Consider the following 24,633-nt stretch of genomic DNA (forward strand, 5'->3'; position numbering starts at 1 on the left):
TAAAAGCCTTAATATAAATACTTCACTGACAGCCTGGTGGGAATTCCTTAAATTAACTCGGTCCCCACTCATCCCATGCAAACTAACACCCATTTGGAACAATCCAGACATCTGTCAGAACAAGAAAGTACTACATTTTTCATCATGGCATGACAGGGGAATAAAAAATTTAGAACATGTTATTAAAGATGGAAACTTTGTCACATTCCAGGAACTTGTATCAGAATATGGAATAAACAACAGTAGATTTCTGGAATATCAACAATTAAAATCCATCATTCAACAGAGATTCAACCGCAATCAACTGAACTTAGAAATATCAGCATGGATAACTGAATTTTTTAATCTATATACTCCTAAATTATTATCAAAATTGTATAAATTATTGTTAAAATTAGATGACTCAATCTCCCTTCCGATAGCCAAATGGGAACGAGATCTATTTATTAATCCAGATCAACATTTCTGGACCGACATATGTACAAATATCTTCAAAACAAGTAAAAGCCCCAACTTACAACTTATACAATACAAAGTCCTTCATAGAACACACTATACAGGACAAAGGATGTTCCAAATGGGCCTAGCACAATCAAACATATGCACCCACTGTACAGGCAATATAATTGATAACTATATGCATGCTATATGGGATTGTAGGCCTGTTAAGGAATTCTGGCAGAAGGTATGTGTAGAATTGTCCACGGGGCTTAAAAGCTGCATCCCAACTTCCCCCAGACTGTGCATCTTGGGAGACGTCAGTGAATTAGATACAGAGGCAGACATATCACACATAGTTCTCACTGCCCTATGCATCGCCAAGAAAACCATTCTTATCAATTGGAAAACGAAAAAGGACCTGCATATTACTCATTACAAAAATTTATTACTTGATCACATCTGTCTGGAGAGAATGTCTGCTTCCTCTAAAGACCAGTTGGAGGAATTTAATTCTCCTTGGTCCTCACTGATCAGTTCCATTAGCTAGTCGGGGTGGTTGGCAGGGGCCTCGGCTCCCGGAGGGCCGGTTGGTGGCTGGGGGTCGACCCCGGGGGGGCTGCTCGTGCCGGCCACTTTCTGGGCGGGGGGGCCGGGGCTGCCGACCTGGGATGGCATGTGCTTGCCCTGGCGGGCGGTGGTTGGGGGGGGCTTGGGTGGCGCTCCCTCTGGGCTCTGGGGTGTGGGGCCGGGGCGTGGGGGGGAGCAGGTGCTGGCCCTCGGCGGGGTGGCTGGCCTCCCCTGTGGGGCCGGGTGGCGGGACCCGGGGCCTGGTGCCTGGGGCCCCCCGGCCCCGAGCTGGGGCCCTGCCCGTGCGGGGGGACCTGTGCCGCTGCGGTTGCGCCGCTGGGGGTGGTGGGTCGGTCGGCCTGGGTCGGGGCGTTGGGTCTGGGCCTTGGGGCTCCGAGGTGCCTGGGTGGTGGGAGTGGGGTGGTGGATGATGGGGATGTCTGGGGTGGGCCGGGAAGTAGGGTTCCGGACTCCGACCAGCATGTCCTCAATACTGTTGATGTCTGTCATCGTTTGTTCACTGTGCGATTGGTATGGTTGTGGGTGCATACACAGGGGTGTGGTGTATATGGGACTAGCGTGTGTGGGTGTATATGTATGTGTAGATATATATGTATATATGTATGTATGTGTATGTATATATCTATATATATGGATGGATGTATGTATGTATATGTGTATATATGTATATATTTATGGGTTAAATGTGTGAGTGCATACGTGTATGAAAGAAATGTGTGTCTAGGTGTATGTGGATGTGCGGACCGGCTGCTCTCTGTGGTGGGGGTGGTGTGGATCCGGGCTTGGATGTGGTGGTGGGGGGGGGTTGCCGCCCTGGTCTCCCCGGGTCGACCGCTCCCTGCCTTGAGCTGGGGGGGCAGTGAAGTTCGGTGCTCAATGAGCCAGCTAGCAAGCTGGCTCTCCTCTTCCAGAGGACCCTTTCCTCTGGACCTAAGCATTCCCACCCACCCACCCCCCCCCCCCCCCCCCCCCCCCACACACACACACACACACACATCCTTGCTCATTTAGGATTCTGGGGACAGGCAGGTACCCAGAGGTTGACGAGGTGGGCCTGCTGCCATGGTTCACCCGTCTCCTCACCACTGTCTGTCCTTCAGTTTTTACTGCACTTTAGACATTGAGGGCCTTTGAGGGGACGGTGTGGACATGCACTCACGTTTGTCCTAGCACCTGTCCCCTCAATTTTAACCGCACCATAGTATCACACACTACGACACATGCATATACACCAACACCTACACACAACACTGGGGGTGGAGGGGTGGGAAGGCCTTCCTTCACCCGCTTCCTGCTCCCTGCCGGGGCGGGGGGGGGGGGTTACTGGCGCGGGACTGGGCTGGCGGCTTCCTAGGGCCACTGCAGGTCCTTGCTGGTCCAGCCATTTGCCCCTGCCGCAGAGGGTGTGCTAGTCTGGATAAGTGTGTGTCTCTGTCCTTGTTTTCTTCTTGTTTCTGAATGGGTGGATGAATGAGTGCGTGTTGGTGGGAGGGGACATATGGCTAGGTTTGGAGGTGTGAGGGTGAATTTGAGTGTGTGTGTGTGTGTGTGTGGGGGTGGGTGTGTGCATGGTGGGGGTGTATAGGGGCGAATGTAGGGTGGGTGTGGTTATGTGGGTGAAGACAGCTGGTTCTGGGTCGGGGCTGGTCGTGCCCGGTTCACTCCCGGACGCTCCCCTGAGACTACTGCACCACTCCAGAGGGGGGGCGCCTTGGGGCTCCGGAGTCCGGCTTGGCCCCCCGGCGTAGGGGCGGTTGGCCCGCTCCCCTGGGCGGTGGCGATATGGGGCGGCCGGGTGCTCCTCGGCGGGAGGTGGGCCCTGCCGGGTGGTGGGTGGCTTTCCGGGCGCGTGGCGCCGTGGTCTTGCCGCTGGCCCCTGGGGGGGGGGGGCATCCTGGGGGGGAGGTGCTCTGTTCCCTCTGGTTCCCCTGGACCTGCGCTCCTTGACTGGTGGGGCGCTGTCCGGGGTCTCTCTCTCCCGCCTGCGGGGGCGGGCGGGTGAGGGTTTCTGGGAAGTGCGGCTCTGGTACTCCACCGCTCTGTGGGGGGCCGTGGGCGGGTGGGGTTCCCGGGTCTCTCTCCGCCCGCCTCTGGCCTCTGGGGGAATGCTGTCGCAGCTACCCACCCTTGCTGGTAAGTACATTCCATACATCTATCCTATGTTGCACTTCTAGGTTGCACATAAACACACACTCACACACACCCATACATTGCACTCATCTGTACTATATGTATTTGGTTTACTTTCTGTACTTCTTTGCAGTGGTCATTTGAGCTGGTTGCGTGTTTTATTTTATTAATATTATTATTATTTTATTATTATTATTTTTTTACTATTACGTTTTTTTTCTTCTCTTCTTTTCTTTTTCTTCTCCTTTCTTCTCCTACCACTGTCTTTTCCCTTTTTATTATTTCTCTCCCCCTCTTTTCTTGGTCCACCTAACCCCAATAATTATCACTTTGCATATTGTTATCACTATATATTGTTATCACTACACTATATATTATACAGAATTGTTATAATTGACATTTAAATCTGTACATAAAAACAAAGTTGTCCTCCAAAGATGGGGGGGTGGAGGTGGGCCAAAAAAAAAAAAAAAAAAAAAAAAAAAAAAAGAAAATACTCAAAAACAACATCATCCGATGTTGTTAGTCACCCCTTAGATAACAGTATGTATTTAAATCCACGTAAAGACCTTTTTGAATGTTATTTTGTTCCATTCACTTTTCGTCTCACAATATAACACTCGTTTTCAATGAACTAAATTTTACATTCACTATAGTGAAGAAAATGAGTCTAATAATCTAATATCTAGTCAAGTCAACTCATATATATATATATAGTGTATGCGTATGTTATATGTGTAGGATCACTCACGTTTAAATAATTGGCGCTTGTGGTTACCAGTAAACGCATCAAACAGCTCTAAATGAGTATATGGGTGGCTCTTAAACAAGCCCTAACGTTTACCTCTTAATCCCGCCCCAGCCATTTCTGCCTTCAATTTTCAAACAAAAACTATAATAGAGCCTCAAAACCTCCTGATTAGTTTTGCTTACAAAATTTTATACTAAAATTCTTTGGATGAGGTTCTAAACTAGTTAGGTCATAACGTTGGTTATTATTGCATTATTTCGTCATAAAGCGTCTTCAATCAATATGTCCATTCGTTTAAATGTTTTAGGATTCAGAGACTACAACGTGCATTTTAAAATTGTTGTAGGTCACGGCAAAGTCGGACAAAGTCGGACGGTCGATAGAAGGACAATTAACACACTGCCATGGGACATTTTGGATTTTTGATAGTGAGTAATTGAATGTAAAGAAAAAAAAAAAAAAAAAGGATGTATGTGTGTATTTTGTTTATTGGTGTATATTCCCACATGTTTTTTTTTTGAATAGCTGTTGAAAATCAATAATAAAGATTCAGTAAAAAGCAAAGTCGGACATTGTGTGATAAATTGTGTAGAAATCATATGGGGAAATAACAAGTAACAAGAGTTCATGTAGCCTATAAAATGAAATGGTTTAATGTGTATGCTGTGTTTTAATAGTATGTTTGACATTATGAATCTTGCAATGATTGTGTATTGACCCTTCCATGATTTTAATAAAAGTACATTCAAAAAGCAAAGTCGGACAAAACGTTCTCTGTGCGCGTTTTAAGTAATTGACGCTTGTGGTTACCAGTAAACGCATGAAACAGCTCTTTAAATGAGTATATAGGTGGCTCTTAAAAGAGCCGTTGGTTTCGTGTCGAGTTGAGCATTTAACCTCCGAATCCGTACAGAGTGCGTCCCTGGCGTTTCAGAGCATAAACCACATCCATAGCGGTGACGGTCTTTCTCTTGGCATGTTCGGTGTAGGTAACCGCGTCCCTGATAACGTTCTCCAGGAACACTTTGAGCACACCACGGGTCTCCTCGTAAATCAGACCGGAGATACGCTTGACACCGCCACGACGAGCCAGACGGCGAATGGCTGGTTTAGTAATGCCCTGGATGTTGTCACGGAGAACCTTGCGATGACGCTTAGCGCCTCCTTTCCCAAGACCTTTACCACCCTTCCCTCTTCCAGACATCGCTAAACGTTTCTTTCACTACTCACAGAAAAGTGAAACAATAAAGCTGCAACACCCAGCGCGCCTCTGTTATACTTCTCTACAGGACCTGCTTGAAGACACTGGAGCACTGGAGGGGGCGGAGCTAATTGCCACGTTCCTCCAAAGCCTCCAGCACCACATTTAGATGAACTGGAACAAGGACTCCACGCTAAGTCACAAAAAGTAAAATTTTACAATATGAGATAGTTTAGGCAAGCAGTTTAAGCGCGACAAATGCCGTCCTACAACTCTTACTGTTACTACTACTGCTAAACACAAGAATAAGACTGTCGAAGATGGGTGGGGTGTGGTCTTCTCCAAGCTGGGATTAAAAAGGACAGACGAACACAGGTGAATCGTTTCGTATATTTTTCCTGTTCTGCGAGAAAGACACGGACACTACGATGGCACACAAGAGGATTTGCACTCCTTTGCAAGCTTTGACTCTTCTGAAAGCCATGGATGATTGCGATTCCGATGGAGGAGAGGAACTTTCTTTTAGTGCTGAAGACTCTGATCTGGCTTTTTCAAGTGGCACAGATATGAGTGGACAATCGGATGATGAAAACCTTAGCCCTCCACGAAAGAAGCGTTCTGTTGCTAATGATGTCAGTAGGCCTGCAACAAACATAAACGCAAAAGATGGAACCGCCTGGGAAAAGACAGATATTGTACACAGTCGTGGACACGACAACACTACTTTTACGTTCAGTGAGACCGCAGGACCTACAGAGCATGCCAAGGTAACGTAAAACTCTTTTCGTAGATGTATACAAGAAAAGTACCGAGGTGAATTTGGCCAGCTATATTTGCTGTTTTTGTAGATGTATAGAAGAAAAACACTAAACTGAATTGTGCCTGCTATTTTAATTGCATGTAAGTAATGTTGTATTTCTTTTACTCATACAGCGCAGAATCACAAGCAGGTTGCAGAGCTTTCTGTGTTTGATCGACATAGATATGCTGAGGACAATCACACACTGCACGGTCCATGAAGCCCACAGAGCGGATCAGAGCTGGAACCTGTCTGTCAGCGAGTTGATGGCTTTCATCGCAGTGCTTTTTCTGCGGGCAATACTCTGTCCAGTTGGAGCGATGGCCGATTGTTGGTCTAGGAAGTACGCTGTGCCCGCAGTCAGGGACACGATGTCGCGTGACCGCTATACAGAAATTATGCGTTACTTGCGCTTTGATGACAAGGACACCCGTGCAGAACGTGTAAGGAGCGACAGATTTGCTGCAATCTCGGACATCTGGCAATGTTTTGTACGTAACTGCACTCTGTGTTACACGCCAGGACAACACATCACCGTTGATGAGCAGCTCTTTCCAACTAAGGTGTGCTGTCCTTTCCTGCAATACATCGCTACAAAACCTGACAAGTTTGGCATAAAGTTTTGGATTGCTGCTGATTTGAAGACCAAGTACATGTGCAATGCTCTTCCATATTTGGGAAAGGACCCCAGTCGTTCCAAGGGAGAAAGACTGCCTGAAAATGTCGTCATGAGACTCATGGAGCCATATCTGGACAAGGGCAGAACCGTCACCACCGACAACTTCTTCACATCCCTGTCTCTGGCCAACAGACTACTAGCACGCAACACAGCTCTGCTTGGGACAATCAACAAGATCAGAAGAGAAATTCCTCCTCCAGCAAAAAACACCATGGGACGTGAGGAATTCTCCACACATGTTTACACATCAGGAAGTTCCATACTGACAGCGTACGCTGCGAAAAAAAACAAGGTAGTCTGCATTCTCAGCACAATGCACAAACAAGTGACGATCTCCGAAGGGCGCAAAAGGAAACCAAACACGATCACAGACTACAACATCATGAAGGTATGTTGATAAATGTCACATTATTGAATTTTGGTCATACATTATGAAAAAAAATTTTCTGACATATAACATATATATATATATAACCTTTTTACATTTCTTCTTTGCAGTGCGGTGTGGATGTCATGGACCAGAAGGTGCGTGGGTATACGGTCCGCGCAGGAACACGCAGGTGGCCAGTTGCAGTGTTCTACAACATGCTAGACTTGGCAGCAATGAACGCACATATTTTATACAAGGCATGCACAGGGTCCACGGAGAGAAGAAGAGACTTTTTACATGGTCTTGCTGAGGAACTTCGGCGTCGGTTCTTACAGGAAAAGACAATGGCGAAAAAGCAACGACCTCCGCCTGCTCCTGGAAAGAAGACGCAGTGTCAGGTGCAGATACACTGCAACAGAAATCACAGCTCAGAGCGGTGTGCTGTGTGCGCCAAGTACACCTGTCGAAAATGTAGAAAGGACGGGCCATGGATATGTGGAAACTGTTAGTTTGCTGGACGCTCATAGCGCATAGATTCAGTGCTGTGGAGGGCTCTGAAAACAGACTGATCCAAGTCTTTTATTGACTTATAAAGCACTGCACGGGCTTGCTCCTTAGTACCTCCAGGAAGTTATCATCACAGGGTGCTGGTTCCTCTTATTAGTTCCAACAATTAATAAGGTAACAGCAGGGGGAAGAGCCTTTTCTTCTAAGGCCCCCCAACTATGGAATAACCTTCCAGAATGTGTCCGGAACTCTGCCACAGTCTCAATCTTTAAGTCTAGGTTGAAAACGTACTTGTTTAGTTTAGCGTTTGATAATTAATATCCCCCCTTAGATAAAGGTACAGATCCAGGGGTTCATAGGCGAAGGATTTAATGGTAGACTGGGGCACCGGTGCTGTCATCCTGTCACTGCATGTGGTCACTCAAGTTTGTTGCATTGGATGGATGCTAATGTCTCAGAATGCTCCCAAGTCTGTTACCTTCTGGTTCTGCCTTTTTCAGGTAGGCTGTAATAATTTAACTTAATGCCGGAGTTGCTGCCACACTCCAGAAATGTTTATAATCTCATCTGTCCTGTATAGGTCATTATACAGAGCTAATTTTCCCTGTTCTATCTTCTCCACATGGCTGCCCGCCTACTCGAGGCACACCGAGATGAGGAGAGACGAGCCTTTCCAGAGATTCATCTTGGGCCGGCCACCTCCTGCCTAACCAGATATGAGGGAGGATCAACCCACTGCCCTGACTAACCAGTGTGGATGATGGATAAAGGATGATGGATAGAACTAAACAGGAATAACATAAAGGACTCGTGTTTATAAATCTACACCAAGATGGACTTTATCCCTCACATCTTTTCTGTTTTTCTCTCGTTCTTTAAATTGTTGTCATGGTGACCGGCGTCAGCCAGAGGAGGATGGGTTCCCCCCCTGAGTCTTGGTTCCTCTCAAGGTTTCTTCCTCATGCCCTTGGGGAGTTTTTCCTTGCCACTGTCGCCCTTGGCTTGCTCATTGGGGGCTTGGACTCGGACACTTGTAAAGCTGCTTTGTGACAACAACTGTTGTAAAAAGCACTATATAAATAAAATTTGATTGATGATGGTCTTATTGCTACAAAGAGAATCTCTTGCTGAACATATCACACATTCCACTTTATGACCTCACACATAGGTCACAGACAAAATAAAAGCAATTTCAGACTAAAGAATAAAAATTAAATTTCTTGAAATCGTTGTTTGCTATTGGGGATATGCAGTCAGAGGCTGTCAACATGCTACAGAAGACTACTCCTAGTTCTCTCTGTGCTGAAACTGGGTGATCATTTCAATTAGGCACAGGGTGTATTTTTCAGGTTTTCAGAAGGCAGAAAACAATGACAAAGAAGAGGTGGCAGAGCTGTCCATCCCACAGCATGGTTCATCACCTTCGAATGAAACTGTTTTGTCCTCAAATAGCAAAATAACATGATTCATCTCCCAGTATGACAGACAGGGCAGGATGGCTGCACAGAAAATCATAAGGGTGACCCCAGGGCCCCCACCATGTGCCAATACCCACACCACTCTACTAGATAACCAAGGGCTGAATGAGACTGACATGTGGGCTGATATAGGTTTGTGTGTGTGGGTCAAAAGGAAAGGCTCCATCTAGTCTCTGGGAGAGAGCAGAAGGGCAAATTTTCTCATTTGCCTAGTAATGTGATAATTTGATACTCAAAAGTCAAATGAGAGGCAAACTGTGGCCTTACAGAAGTTGGTGGAGTGTCTACAACACCACACGTTAAGTAATGATTGATGAGTAATTGGCTCCTTTAAGAGATAAATGTTCATTTCGATGTCTTTAATGTAAGTGAAATTGATTAAAATTTTATGATTCACTGATTTATGTGCTTCATGTTTTGTTTCTATTTGTTGTTTTATTTTATTCTTATTCACTGTTATTTATATAATTTGTTGGTAAAACTATTCAAGACTATTGTTTCTAATCAATTGAATGCATTCAACACTACTTGAATGCATTCAACACTACTGCAATGAATGCATTCAACACTCCTTACATTTCTAATGCTTATGAAGGCTGTATACATTTCAGTGTATGTATTTTTAAACATATATTCAAACAATTCAAATAAAAAAACAGTCTAGATGACAAATGACCTTTGGTTATGATCAAATAAATGTAGCTTGACTACCATCTAGTGGCCATAATGGCAAAACACCTTCAGACTGAATTATATAGAAACAATGTTTTTATGGTTTTTGTGATGCTTTTCCATTTCATGACAGCATATTTTGCAATAGAAATATGTGCTATAACAAAACACATTTAATTTGACACAAATATTGACTGCTTTCCATGTGAAACAGATGTATCCTCCTTACAGACACAATCCCAGTCTCCTCGCCATGTCTAATGTTGACATTGTTCCCATAATCCATGATAAAGTGTAAGTTACTTAAATGTGTGTCATCGGGAGAGGGGGTACATCGGTCGCCCGCAGGTCCCTTGTGTTCAAATACCAGACTTTGGTCGTAATTATTCCTAAGCGGAGTGCTGAGTCTGTGTCGCAGACAGTGATGTCAGTAACGCGTTACTTAGTAACGCGTAATCTTACCACTTTTTTCGGTAACGAGTAATATAACGCGCTACTATTTCCAGTCCAGTAATCAGATTAAAGTTACTTATCTAAGTAACTGTGCGTTACTATTTTTATTTTCCCTAGTAAAAATATATATTTTTGCTTTCTTCTTGGCTCAGTTCTACTTTTGCGTCTGACCGTAGCGCTCGACTCCGCATGCTCCGCGCGACCCTGTGAGAGCGCGAGCACGTTTTACAAGTCATTTTTTGGTCTCCTCCCGTAACGATATGTGGTAGTATAAAGAAACACCCCTCAAAAACAGGGGAATGAACATTTACCTGACGAATTTTAATGTTGCACTGTGTTCCATGTTTGAAAAGTGCTGGAATTTTGGGTAATGTAGCCTACTTTAAAATGCTTGAAATTCTAATGGTATTTTGTTTCACAAGGTGTCTGACTGAATAGTTCGCTTGTATTACGTTTACAAATGAATTTACAAATAATACCGCGCAGCTACACAAACGTAATGTCAGGAGATACTGTAGCGATTACTACTGCTCACAGCGAATTCCCTAATGGACAGACACTTGGCCACTCAAGGAGTCTTAGCCTTTTAAGTGACACTGGGGGGGGGGGGGGGCCTGCGCGCGCCAGGGGTGCGTTATCAATAAAGTTTCCCTCCTGTTATCTGTTAAGCAGTTTCTGCCTCAGTTACCGAACCTGCTTCAATACATTGTTACTGTTAAAAATGCACTTCCAATAAAGTGTGTATTGGAAAAATTAATTTTGCTGCTGAATGTAACTACTAAAGTAACTTGTAATCTAACGTAGTTACTTTTAAAATCAAGTAATCAGTAACGTAACTAAGTTACTTTTAAAAGGTGTAATCAGTAGTCAGTAATCGGATTACTTTTTCAAGGTAACTAAGCCATCACTGGACGCAGAGAGATTTAGACAAGCTTGAAGGATATGTTTCTAATCCCAATGGGTAAGTTTATTCACAGCACCCGTGGACAAAAAGAAATGAAAAACTTGTACACAAAAAGAAAACAAACGAATGTTAAAATCTTGAGGTTATCATCAGATTTTTAAACTGCACCATAGCACGTTAAAGCAACCTCTTTCTCACTGACTTACTGCAGCCAGTACGGACACACTCAGGAAACCAAACCAACCTCTACAAAACCAATCCTCTCTTCTCACTGCACTCTGTCCCTATATACCCATAACCCCACCATCTGCTTAATTGGACCAAACCAATTACCGACTGGGGTGCGTTCATAGGGGTATGCAATAAAATGGCTTTAACATAAACACACACATGACAAATAATAACACATACACAACACAGGCGCCCGCACTCCCTTGCATTTCCAACACAGGTAAGTATACATTTCCCAGTGCACAACATGATTCATAAAACATGTGATAACATTAATTCATCACATCATAGAGTCTTTGCAATAATGGGGATGAGACAGGTTCTTCTGACCTCATCACAATATGTATCATTACCAAACCATACAATGACAAATTAGTGTTTAAAATACAGTTCTACATACGTTCATAACAGAGACCGTATATATAAGTGGACTGGACGACACGAGTGAAAAGTGAAGCCTCCGTGTGTCAGCTGCCCTCTAGTGGCTGGCTGCAGTACAACTTTTAACCCTGCCCATTCCCATGTAAGTGAACGGGCCAGATGAGAAACTTTGAATTTTTATTACACGTAAAATAAGTTTTTTGAGCAATTATATTTTGTCAATTCTATAAGACCCAGATTTTATAGAAGTTATTAAGTGTTATCTAAAGGGGTGTGTCGATAAGGTGATTGACCTAGATGTTGGTTGACATCTAATACCAGACGCTCAAACGTGAACGCACTCAACAGCAAAACTCTATCAAAACTCTCAACAGCAAAACTCTCGACAGCAGTATTAAAACCTTTTACCTTTGTTTATTTTGTAAAACGTCAAGTGTCTATACTGGTGGGCGTATCCTAACGAATGTTGGGGCGGAGATACGGTCTCTGGCGGAGATACTGTCCTGCCTACACTGTAAAAAATGAAGTGTTAAAATTACTTTTAAAAAAAATAAGGCAAGTGTTTGCATGGATCTTTTTGAGTTGATTTAACTTGCTGTAGTATGTAACCCATCTAAGTAACATAAATACACTTAAATAAATTATCACAGTATAACTAAAATCAATATGTTGAGTTAACTTAAATATTTTGAGTTGACGGAGGGCTGGAAATTAAGTTGAACATACTTAGTTTTTTAAATAAACACAACTAAATGAATTCAAAGTTTAGTCACTCAAATTTAAGTTGTCAGAACTAATTTCTTTTAATTCTACCAACATAGAAAAATCCATGCAAACACTTGCCTTAATTTATTTGCTTTTGTATTACTTAAAATATAAGCCTCCTTAACTACCACTCAAATAAATAAATTTCCAGACATCAAATACAATTTTTGCATTTATTACAAACAATAATAATTATTATTATAATTTTAATAATAATATTTTTTTGTAAATTTACTGCAGTTAAATAAAACATACATAGGTCTGTAACTTCAAACAAGAAATGTTTTTTGTGCTATGGAAGTCCAGAAAGGTCCCTTCACGTATGTAACGATCTGCGCTGGGCAGAACATGGAGACGGACACAAACGCGGAGGAGAGCGAGATTTAATACAGGAAATTCCAAAAGCAGAGTCGTAGTGGCAGGCAGGGGTCATAACGGGAAGGCAGTCCATACAAGAAATAACAACAGACATACTCGGACAGATAAACCAAACACGACGGGGAAACACGGAACAGGCAGGAATGCAGGCAGCGGAAACAATACTCACAACGAACAGATATACCAAAGCACAAGGCACGAAGTAGACAAAATCACGGATACTGGACTGGGGAAATACTGGGACTTTATACAAAGAAACTAACTAGGGACAGGTGATGACAATGACACTGGGGCGTGGCAACAAACAAGGAAACATCAAAACCAACGAGCAGGGCGGGACAAACAGGCAGGGAACACGGACATGAGGGAACCCAGAGTGACAGCTACGAGAGGGGGCGTTGCCCTACGTGACAGAACCCCCCCTCAAAGCGTGCCACTCCGGGGCACGCAAGGGCAGACAGGACAGGGACAGCGGACACAGGACAGACCGGAGGGACAGGACTAGACAAAACAGGACGAGGGACCTGGGACACGGCATGACACGGGACACAGGGAGACCGGATAGGGCCAGGGTGAGGCACAGGAGCAGGGCTGGACAGGACAGGACCGGGGACAGACACTGGAGCGGGGCCAGGGGACAGGGCAGAGGCTAACACTGAGACAAAAACGGCTTGGACTACAGAGACCGGCACAGGAACAAAGTGGGTCAGGACTTGGGGAACAGACACGGGGACAGGGACCTGGAGGAAACGACCAGACACAGACACAGGGACGGGCACGAGGACACGAACAGGTACACACACAGGAACTGGGACCAACACAAAACCAGGGACAGAACATGGGAGCAAGGGGAACATGGGCAACGAGACAGGGGCACATGGCAGAGCAGGGGGCACAAAGAGTCCAGGCCCAATAGAGGGCAGCACAGTCTCTGGGGACACAGGCGCGGCCGGGCGGCGGGCAGCGGGCACAGGCGCGGCCGGGCGGCAGGCAGCGGGCACAGGCAGGGTCCGCTGGCGGGCAGCGGGAACAGGCAGGGTCCGCTGGCGGGCAGCGGGAACAGGCAGGGTCCGCTGGCGGGCAGCGGGAACAGGCAGGGTCCGCTGGCGGGCAGCGGGAACAGGCAGGGTCCGCTGGCGGGCAGCGGGAACAGGCAGGGTCCGCTGGCGGGCAGCGGGAACAGGCAGGGTCCGCTGGCGGGCAGCGGGAACAGGCAGGGTCCGCTGGCGGGCAGCGGGAACAGGAGCCGGCGTGGACGACCTCTTCTGGGTCGCGGGGACAGGAACCGGCGTGGACGACCTCTCCTGGGTCGCGGGGACAGGAACAGGCACGGACTGCCGACGGGCAGCAGGGACAGGAACCGGCGTGGACGACCTCTCCTGGGTCGCAGGGACAGGAACCGGCGTGGACGACCTCTCCTGGGTTGCGGGGACAGGAACCGGCACGGACTGCCTACGGGCAGCGGGGACAGGAACAGGCACGAACTGCCTACGGGCAGCGGGGACAGGAATCCGAGGTGAGGAGATGCACTCGGGGGGCGGAGCCACCAAGCCGACGTTCTCGGGGGGCGGAACCGCCATGCTGACGTCCTCGGGGGGCGGAACCGCCAAGCCGACGTCCTCGGGGGGCGGAACCGCCAAGCCGACGTCCTCGGGGGGCGGAACCGCCAAGCCGACGTCCTCGGGGGGCGGAACCGCCAAGCCGACGTCCTCGGGGGGCGGAGCCACTATACTGACGTCATCGGGGGGCGTGTCCGCCAAGCCGACGTCCTCGGGGGGCGGAGCCACTATACTGACGTCATCGGGGGGCGTGTCCGCCAAGCCGACGTCCTCGGGGGGCGGAGCCACCATACTGACGTCATCGGGGGGCGTGTCCGCCAAGCCGACGTCCTCGGGGGGCGGAGCCACTATACCGACGTCATCGGGGGGCGTGTCCGCCAAGCCGACGTGGCTTGTACTCCCCCCCAAAAAATACTTGGGGGTGTCGTGATGTATAGCTGGCGGGGTCAGCGGCGGTAGGTCCTCCTCCTCAGGGTCCTGGGTGAGCCTGGAAGAATACACAGACACAGAAGCCCCTCGGCGGCTCTCTCTGCGACGGCTCCGCCTCCTCTGAGGCGTCGGGAGCTCGCAGAAGCCATCGAGAGCCAACCGAGGGTTTAGCAAACGCCAGTCTGTGCACTCAATCCGTCTGCCCGCGACTTGTACTATAGGTTTCTCCTCCCTATAGTGATCAAGCCGGGCAGACACGTAGCGCTCAACAGGAGTCTCGACGCGAAAGCCAGTCGAAAACGAAAGTGACTGGGCTTTCGTTGGTGCGCGTCGAGACTTCCGTGTTCCCACAGCGCCAGGGGAATTTCTGTCTCTGGTTCGTTCACACTGTGATATCGGAGAGTTGAACTGGACCGAACCAGCCAACATCTCATCGCAGCGATTAAACTCACCAGAGTCTCGCTCCCTCGCTGTGTCCTTGTAAGATCCGTGATTATGTAACGATCTGCGCTGGGCAGAACATGGAGACGGACACAAACGCGGAGGAGAGCGAGATTTAATACAGGAAATTCCAAAAGCAGAGTCGTAGTGGCAGGCAGGGGTCATAACGGGAAGGCAGTCCATACAAGAAATAACAACAGACATACTCGGACAGATAAACCAAACACGACGGGGAAACACGGAACAGGCAGGAATGCAGGCAGCGGAAACAATACTCACAACGAACAGATATACCAAAGCACAAGGCACGAAGTAGACAAAATCACGGATACTGGACTGGGGAAATACTGGGACTTTATACAAAGAAACTAACTAGGGACAGGTGATGACAATGACACTGGGGCGTGGCAACAAACAAGGAAACATCAAAACCAACGAGCAGGGCGGGACAAACAGGCAGGGAACACGGACATGAGGGAACCCAGAGTGACAGCTACGAGAGGGGGCGTTGCCCTACGTGACAACGTAATACCCACACACACATTATATAATTATATATATATATATATATATATATATATATATATATATATATATATATATATATATATATATGAAGAGGTTGGTTCCAAAACGCGATAAACGCCATAAAAAAAAAATGAGTTAGAGCCGGAATCAGAATGGTATGTGACCACTCTTGAAAAGCTAATATTCAATTTTGATCTAAACGCCACATCCGCCGTGTAATACTGCCCTGCTTTCTCTCTTTCTTTCCAAAATGCAACAAACGCCAATCCTGATTTCCCGCAGAACGCCACATCTCCACTCATCCAATCTCAGCGCACCACCACATATGGAAACCATAGACGCGACCTGTTGAGCCGCCCGGCATTTCTTGTAGCCTACTTTGTTAAAATATATCTCGTTTTTCACTCTCAAAGTCCGCTAAAATGAACGGTTTTGATGGTATAGAGGAGCCTGTTCGTATAGCAGCTATACTATTTATGTTAATAGTTATACTATTTTACTAATTATGTCTGTAACGGGTGCGAGGGAGTCGAGGATGCAAAGACGAGGTGCATTCAAAGGCTACGTGTATTGAGCTTGACGATGGACACACTCACGGCGTCTTGAAACAGGTGTCAATCACACTGAACAGTAAACGCTCACGGCGCATCATAACACCAGTAGAATACACTAAAGTTTAGTGTATTCTACTGGTGTTATGATGCGCCGTGAGCGTTTACTGTTTAGTGACTAAACAGTACACGCTCACGGCGTGCTGACACGGTTTAACACACACAACGAATGTCACGTTAAAGATGAGCACCAAACGATACAAACACACACTATATACACGTAGCCTAACAAGCACCGCGTGAAACACATTAGTCTAACGAGACAAGTGAACACACACACACACACACACACACACACACACACACACACACACACACACAAACACACACACACACGCAGACGTACATACAAAGACACGGATAACATTAACACACGCTCGAAGGGAGGGGTTCGGGGCTGTAGCGTGACAATGTCTTGTTCGTTAATGAAATGTTTTGAAATTTGTGTTTTTAGGCCCAAGGGTCAAACTATTATATTAAGATGTACAATTTACAGTTATTTATTATTGTATTTTGCACATTTTCAGTAAAAAAAAATGTTCTATTGATGCCAAAGGATATACAAGACATTTTGAAAAAAACGAATTGTTTTTTTAAAATAAATCTTTAAATATTAAAATCTTGATTTGATTTGTTTGTGTTTTTTAACCTTAGTATGGTATTTGATAGTTTGAAACAGAAAATAGTGGTTTTTAGCCTACCACTTTCTTGCTAAAGAAAACACATTTTTACTCAAATTGATCAAAATGGATTTATAGCGTTTTGGAACCAAATTCTTCATACATATATATATATATATATATATATATAATGTAGTTATGTCCTGTTTGTGATGTCACATAAGGCCTGACTCACACTGTAGTTTTTTCCCGTTTGTGATGTCACATAAGGCCTGACTCACACTGTAGTTCTGTCCCATTTGTGATGTCACGTAAGGCCTGACTCACACTGTAGTTCTGTCCTGTTTGTAATGTCACATAAGGCCTGACACACTGTAGTTCTGTCCTGTTTGTCATGTCACATAATGCCTAACTCACACTGTAGTTCTGTCCCGTTTGTGATGTCACGTAAGGCCTGACTCACACTGTAGTTCTGTCCTGTTTGTGATGTCACATAAGGCCTGACTCACACTGTAGTTCTGTCCTGTTTGTGATGTCACATAAGGCCTGACTCACACTGTAGTTCTGTCCTGTTTGTGATGTCACATAAAGCCTGACACACTGTAGTTCTGTCCCGTTTGTGATGTCACATAAGGCCTGACACACTGTAGTTCTGTCCTGTTTGTCATGTCACATAATGCCTGACTCACACTGTAGTTCTGTCCCGTTTGTGATGTCACGTAAGGCCTGACACACTGTAGTTCTGTCCTGTTTGTGATGTCACATAAGGCCTAACTCACACTGTAGTTCTGTCCTGTTTGTGATGTCACATAAGGCCTGACTCACACTGTAGTTCTGTCCTGTTTGTGATGTCACATAAGGCCTGACACACTGTAGTTCTGTCCCGTTTGTGATGTCACATAAGGCCTGACACACTGTAGTTCTGTCCTGTTTGTGATGTCACATAAGGCCTGACTCACACTGTATTTCTGTCCTGTTTGTATTGAAGGCCGTTTTAACATAAAATGGGCTTCACCCCACTTACATTCGAGATATCTGTAACTACATTACAGATATCTGTATATTTAATTTAAGATATCTCTAATTATATTTTAACTAGGCAAAATGTCAATTTGAGATATCTCCAATTACATTCTGACTAAATTACGTCATATTCACCGTTGATTTGTATGGAGGCTCAAGTTCAAGATATCTGCAATTAATTACTGACTAGTCAATTAAATTATGACTAGTCAAAAAGTCAATTACAGATATCTCGTTTTTTGTTCTGACTCATTATTCTAATTAAAGATATCTTAAACATACTCATTATTTAAGATATCTTAAACATATTTTTTGATATCTTAAACTAGGATTTGACTAGTGCAAATTAAATATCAGATATCTTGAAAGTAAGTAATGACTAGGCATAACAAAGTTAGAGATATCCAGAACTGTATTTTTGACTAGTCAAAAGTCATTTAAAATGTCTACAAATAAACTGCAGATATCTTGAATATTTTTTATCTAGATGTTTTTTTTTATTCCTGTTATCTTGAATAATTATTCTGACTAGTCGGAATGTGTTTGTAGATATCTTCAATAATCATTTTGTCTAGTCAATACGTCCCAGATTTACGTAGCATTTTGGTGCCAAACTTGGCACTCTTTGTATTTGCTAATCTAGGGTGACCAGATTTGGGTTTCTGAAAAGGAGGACACCTTTTTTGCCGGGGTCATCGGTGTATCTGTGTTTGATATGACACAAATGACATGGTGTCTGTGTAAAAATTGCATTTATTGAACACCACAAAACAACATAGTACCTGCCGTACACATCAAGCACTCTGCCTCATATGGTTCACGACCCTGGCGGAAGCACAGGAATTTTTTTCTTTAACTCCTCCGTAAACGTTCACTTTAGTTTCGGCATTGCCGTAGAACCGGCGGACACACGTGCTTTCGCTTGTAAACACTCGGGGGTAGACTGACAGGCCCACATTTTCTTCTTCACACACACACAATATAAAGTAGATAGATTTGAGGAGAAGTATGTGACTAATTTGCGATACAGAAAAACCTGGAATTAAGTGGAATGGAACGGAGTGGCAATTCTAATCACAATGCACTGTACATGTATTATGATTGTGTCAGTCGAACAAAACCCTGGACGATTTTGAAATTCCCCCCGGACATTTATTTAGGTCTCAAAAGTAGGACATGTCCGGGAAAAAGAGGACATCTGGTCACTCTAGCTAATCAGTGGTCTGTATGCGATGTCAGGACAGTCGAACTCGCATTCTCGTGTTTTTAACACTATTTTTAGTGCCGCATAATCCATACCGTTGAGCTCTTTCAAGATTGTGGCATTTTCTGTCAATTTTTTCAAGAACAGCTAACGCCATTTTACCCACCCAAAATTCCGCAGGCAGCAGTTTCGACGACTCGGCGACATCGCAAAAGAGGCGTAATGCACGTACTTCTTTAATTCAGATATCTAAAAATGTCATTTTGACTAGTCATAATTACGTTAGAGATATCCTGAATAAGAATTACGGATGTGTGACTCATAAAATGACGAATCCAGTGACGTCATTTTAGATATCTTAAAAGCACTTGAGACGAAAAAGTCAAAAAGGCGGCTCTCACAGATGTGTTGGCCTGGTCAAGATGATAGTGAGCCTGATCACAGCATGATCCACTCCAGCCTTCTGCTGGTAAGCAAACTTCAGGGGGTCCAGGAAAGGGCTGACCTGAGGTCTGAGATGTGTCAGAACAAGTCTTTCAAGGACCTTCATGACATGAGATGTGAGAGCCACTGGTCTGTAGTCATTGAGAGTGGAAGTCTGAGACTTTTTTTGCAACAGGAACCAGACATGATGATTTCCCCAACACCTGCTGGAGGATCTCACACAGCTGAGAGGCACAGACCTTCAGGACTCTTGGGACAATTCCATGAGGGTCTGCAGCTTTTCCTGGCTTCAGCTTCTCCAACTGCCTCTTCACCTGGTAGGCGGTCACCTCCAAAGGTGGTCATTGACTACAAACGGGCACTCGCTAAAGCACGCTCAGCATACCTAGCCTCACTGATAGAGAAAAATAAAAACAATCCTAGATTTCTTTTTAATACTATTTCCAAACTTACAAAAAATCAAGCAGGCGCAGAAACTCAGATTCCAGTAAACCTCACTAGTAATGTATTTATAGATTTTTTTGATAATAAAATAGAGAATATTAGACAAAATATAAAACCTTTTATTAGTAATACAACTGGTATGCCATCTGTTTGGTTGACATCGATTTAAATCGCATACTGGGAGAAAAACTTGATGCTTTTCATCCACTCCCACAATCAGAATTAGAAAAAATAATTTCTTCCTTAAATTGTGCTACCTGCACACTAGACTCGGTTCCATCAAAGTTATTAAAAGAGGTATTACCAGCGGTAACTGAACCTCTTCTAACTATAGTTAACTCATCCATTACAATAGGTCACATGCCCAAATCATGTAAATTAGCAGTTATTAAACCTCTGATTAAGAAACCAAATCTTGATCCTACTGTACTATCTAATTATAGACCCATTTCAAACACATCATTTATATCTAAGATCATAGAAAAAGCTGTTGCCCAGCAATTATGCCTATATCTGCATAGGCATCACATATTTGAAAAGTTCCAACCCGGTTTTAGGCCCCATCACAGTACTGAAACAGCATTAGTTAAAGTAACAAATGACCTCCTCCTTGCTTCAGATCAAGGTTATGTATCGCTGTTAGTGCTTTTTGATCTTAGTGCAGCTTTCGACACATAGGATCATAGGATCTTGCTAGAAAGGTTAGAACGCTGGGTTGGAGTCTCTGGCACAGCCCTTTCATGGTTTCATTCTTACTTAACAAATCGCTATCAGTTTGTAGAGCTCAATAATATTCCATCCAAATGTACAAAAGTTAAATATGGGGTCCCGCAAGGCTCCATTCTAGGACCACTATTATTTACATTATATATGCTACCATTTGGCACAGTTATAAACAAACATGGTGTCAATTTTCACTGCTGTGCAGATGACACTCAACTTTACATATCAGCCAAACCTGATCACAAACTCAGTTTAAGAAAAATTGAGGCCTGTGTGAATGTCTCTAAACTTCCTCCAACTTAATGAGGACAAAACAGAAGTTCTCCTTCTGGGCCCTAAGGCCCCAAAACAGAAAATTCCAGATCTAATGCTTAATCTCGCAGGCTACCCCATTACACCTGGCACAGTAGCCAAAAACCTAGGCGTCATACTCGACTCTGACCTATCATTTGATAAATACATAGATAATACTACTAGGATAGCTTTTCTACATCTCCGTAACATTGCTAAATTAAGAAATGCATTATCACAGGATGATGCGGAAAAATTGGTGCACGCCTTTGTTAGCTCTAGATTAGACTACTGCAATGCACTACTGTCAGGATGTTCAAATAGGAATCTAAATAAACTTCAAATAGTTCAAAATGCCGCAGCCAGGGTTCTGACCAGAACTAGAAAATTTCAGCATATCAGTCCAGTCCTATCAGCCCTGCATTGGCTCCCAGTTAAATTTCGTATTGACTTTAAAATTCTTTTATTAACTTATAAAGCATTGCACGGGCTTGCTCCTGAGTACCTTCAGGAATAGGGGGTTCGTTATTTCCTATTACGAACCCCCACGCCCACTAAGATCACAGGGTGCTGGTCTTTTATTAGTTCCAAAAATTAATAAGGTAACAGCAGGGGGAAGAGCCTTTTCTTGTAAGGCCCCCCAGCTTTGGAATAATCTTCCTAAATGCGTCCGGGACTCCGACACAGTCACAATCTTTAAGTCTAGGTTGAAAACCCACTTATTTAGTTTAGCGTTTGATAATTAATATCCCCCCTTAGATAAAAGTACAGATCCAGGGGTTCATAGACGAAGGGTTTTATGGTAGACTGGGGCGCTGGTGCTGTCGTCCCGTCACTGCTCGTGGTCACTCAAGTTTGTTGACAGTGCAGTGGACGGATGCCATTGTCTCAGAATGCCCCCAAGCCTATGTTACCTTCTGGTTCTGCCTTTTTAGCTAGGCTGTAATAATTTAACTAAATGCCGGAGTTGCTGCCACACTCCGGAAATGTTTATAATTTTACCTGTCCTGTATATGTCCTCATACAGAGCTAATTTTCCCTGTTTCATTTCTCCACATGGCTGCCTGCCTGCTTGAGGAATAATGAGATGAGGAGACCAGCGATCCATCCTGAGCCAGCCACCTCCTGCCTAACCGGATGCATACATCATGATGGACATTATTACATATTTTTCCTTTTCTTTCTCTTCTTTCTGTCTAAATTGTTGTTGTTGTTGTCATGGTGACCGGTGTCGGCCAGAGGAGGATGGGTTCCCCCCCTGAGTCTTGGTTCCTCTCAAGGTTTCTTCCTCATGCAAAAAAACTAGGGAGTTTTTCCTTGCCACTGTCGCCCTTGGCTTGCTCACTGGGGGCTAGGACTCGGACACTTGTAAAGCTGCTTTGTGACAACAACTGTTGTAAAAAGCACTATATAAATAAAATTTGATTGATGATGGTCTTATTGCTACAAAGAGAATCTCTTGCTGAACATATCACACATTCCACTTTATGACCTCACACATAGGTCACAGACAAAATAAAAGCAATTTCAGACTAAAGAATAAAAATTAAATTTCTTGAAATCGTTGTTTGCTATTGGGGATATGCAGTCAGAGGCTGTCAACATGCTACAGAAGACTACTCCTAGTTCTCTCTGTGCTGAAACTGGGTGATCATTTCAATTAGGCACAGGGTGTATTTTTCAGGTTTTCAGAAGGCAGAAAACAATGACAAAGAAGAGGTGGCAGAGCTGTCCATCCCACAGCATGGTTCATCACCTTCGAATGAAACTGTTTTGTCCTCAAATAGCAAAATAACATGATTCATCTCCCAGTATGACAGACAGGGCAGGATGGCTGCACAGAAAATCATAAGGGTGACCCCAGGGCCCCCACCATGTGCCAATACCCACACCACTCTACTAGATAACCAAGGGCTGAATGAGACTGACATGTGGGCTGATATAGGTTTGTGTGTGTGGGTCAAAAGGAAAGGCTCCATCTAGTCTCTGGGAGAGAGCAGAAGGGCAAATTTTCTCATTTGCCTAGTAATGTGATAATTTGATACTCAAAAGTCAAATGAGAGGCAAACTGTGGCCTTACAGAAGTTGGTGGAGTGTCTACAACACCACACGTTAAGTAATGATTGATGAGTAATTGGCTCCTTTAAGAGATAAATGTTCATTTCGATGTCTTTAATGTAAGTGAAATTGATTAAAATTTTATGATTCACTGATTTATGTGCTTCATGTTTTGTTTCTATTTGTTGTTTTATTTTATTCTTATTCACTGTTATTTATATAATTTGTTGGTAAAACTATTCAAGACTATTGTTTCTAATCAATTGAATGCATTCAACACTACTTGAATGCATTCAACACTACTGCAATGAATGCATTCAACACTCCTTACATTTCTAATGCTTATGAAGGCTGTATACATTTCAGTGTATGTATTTTTAAACATATATTCAAACAATTCAAATAAAAAAACAGTCTAGAAGACAAATGACCTTTGGTTATGATCAAATAAATGTAGCTTGACTACCATCTAGTGGCCATAATGGCAAAACACCTTCAGACTGAATTATATAGAAACAATGTTTTTATGGTTTTTGTGATGCTTTTCCATTTCATGACAGCATATTTTGCAATAGAAATATGTGCTATAACAAAACACATTTAATTTGACACAAATATTGACTGCTTTCCATGTGAAACAGATGTATCCTCCTTACAGACACAATCCCAGTCTCCTCGCCATGTCTAATGTTGACATTGTTCCCATAATCCATGATAAAGTGTAAGTTACTTAAATGTGTGTCATCGGGAGAGGGGGTACATCGGTCGCCCGCAGGTCCCTTGTGTTCAAATACCAGACTTTGGTCGTAATTATTCCTAAGCGGAGTGCTGAGTCTGTGTCGCAGACAGTGATGTCAGTAACGCGTTACTTAGTAACGCGTAATCTTACCACTTTTTTCGGTAACGAGTAATATAACGCGCTACTATTTCCAGTCCAGTAATCAGATTAAAGTTACTTATCTAAGTAACTGTGCGTTACTATTTTTATTTTCCCTAGTAAAAATATATATTTTTGCTTTCTTCTTGGCTCAGTTCTACTTTTGCGTCTGACCGTAGCGCTCGACTCCGCATGCTCCGCGCGACCCTGTGAGAGCGCGAGCACGTTTTACAAGTCATTTTTTGGTCTCCTCCCGTAACGATATGTGGTAGTATAAAGAAACACCCCTCAAAAACAGGGGAATGAACATTTACCTGACGAATTTTAATGTTGCACTGTGTTCCATGTTTGAAAAGTGCTGGAATTTTGGGTAATGTAGCCTACTTTAAAATGCTTGAAATTCTAATGGTATTTTGTTTCACAAGGTGTCTGACTGAATAGTTCGCTTGTATTACGTTTACAAATGAATTTACAAATAATACCGCGCAGCTACACAAACGTAATGTCAGGAGATACTGTAGCGATTACTACTGCTCACAGCGAATTCCCTAATGGACAGACACTTGGCCACTCAAGGAGTCTTAGCCTTTTAAGTGACACTGGGGGGGGGGGGGGGGCCTGCGCGCGCCAGGGGTGCGTTATCAATAAAGTTT

At 44.2% G+C, this 24,633-nt stretch overlaps 2 protein-coding genes across 2 annotated transcripts in view; both read right to left on the bottom strand.

The window, feature by feature from the left end:
• Positions 1-13,726, bottom strand: part of LOC143480533 (uncharacterized) — a 214,644-nt gene extending 200,918 nt beyond the window's left edge. The window contains exon 1 of the mRNA XM_076978281.1: positions 12,951-13,726. The gene's annotated coding sequence lies outside the window, so the exon portion shown is untranslated. The remainder of the gene's footprint in view (positions 1-12,950) is intronic.
• Positions 4,803-5,114, bottom strand: LOC143481055 (histone H4). The gene has a single exon (XM_076978992.1). It carries the CDS (start codon positions 5,112-5,114, stop codon positions 4,803-4,805), a length of 312 nt encoding a protein of 103 aa, XP_076835107.1.
• Positions 13,727-24,633: the final 10,907 nt, after the last annotated feature.

This window comes from Brachyhypopomus gauderio, chromosome 17, assembly GCF_052324685.1.
Source record: "Brachyhypopomus gauderio isolate BG-103 chromosome 17, BGAUD_0.2, whole genome shotgun sequence".
Taxonomy (NCBI): domain Eukaryota; kingdom Metazoa; phylum Chordata; class Actinopteri; order Gymnotiformes; family Hypopomidae; genus Brachyhypopomus; species Brachyhypopomus gauderio.

Excerpts from the sequence above, each read along its gene's own strand:
- LOC143481055 (XM_076978992.1), bottom strand. The coding sequence starts at position 5,114 with ATGTCTGGAAGAGGGAAGGGTGGTAAAGGTCTTGGGAAAGGAGGCGCT.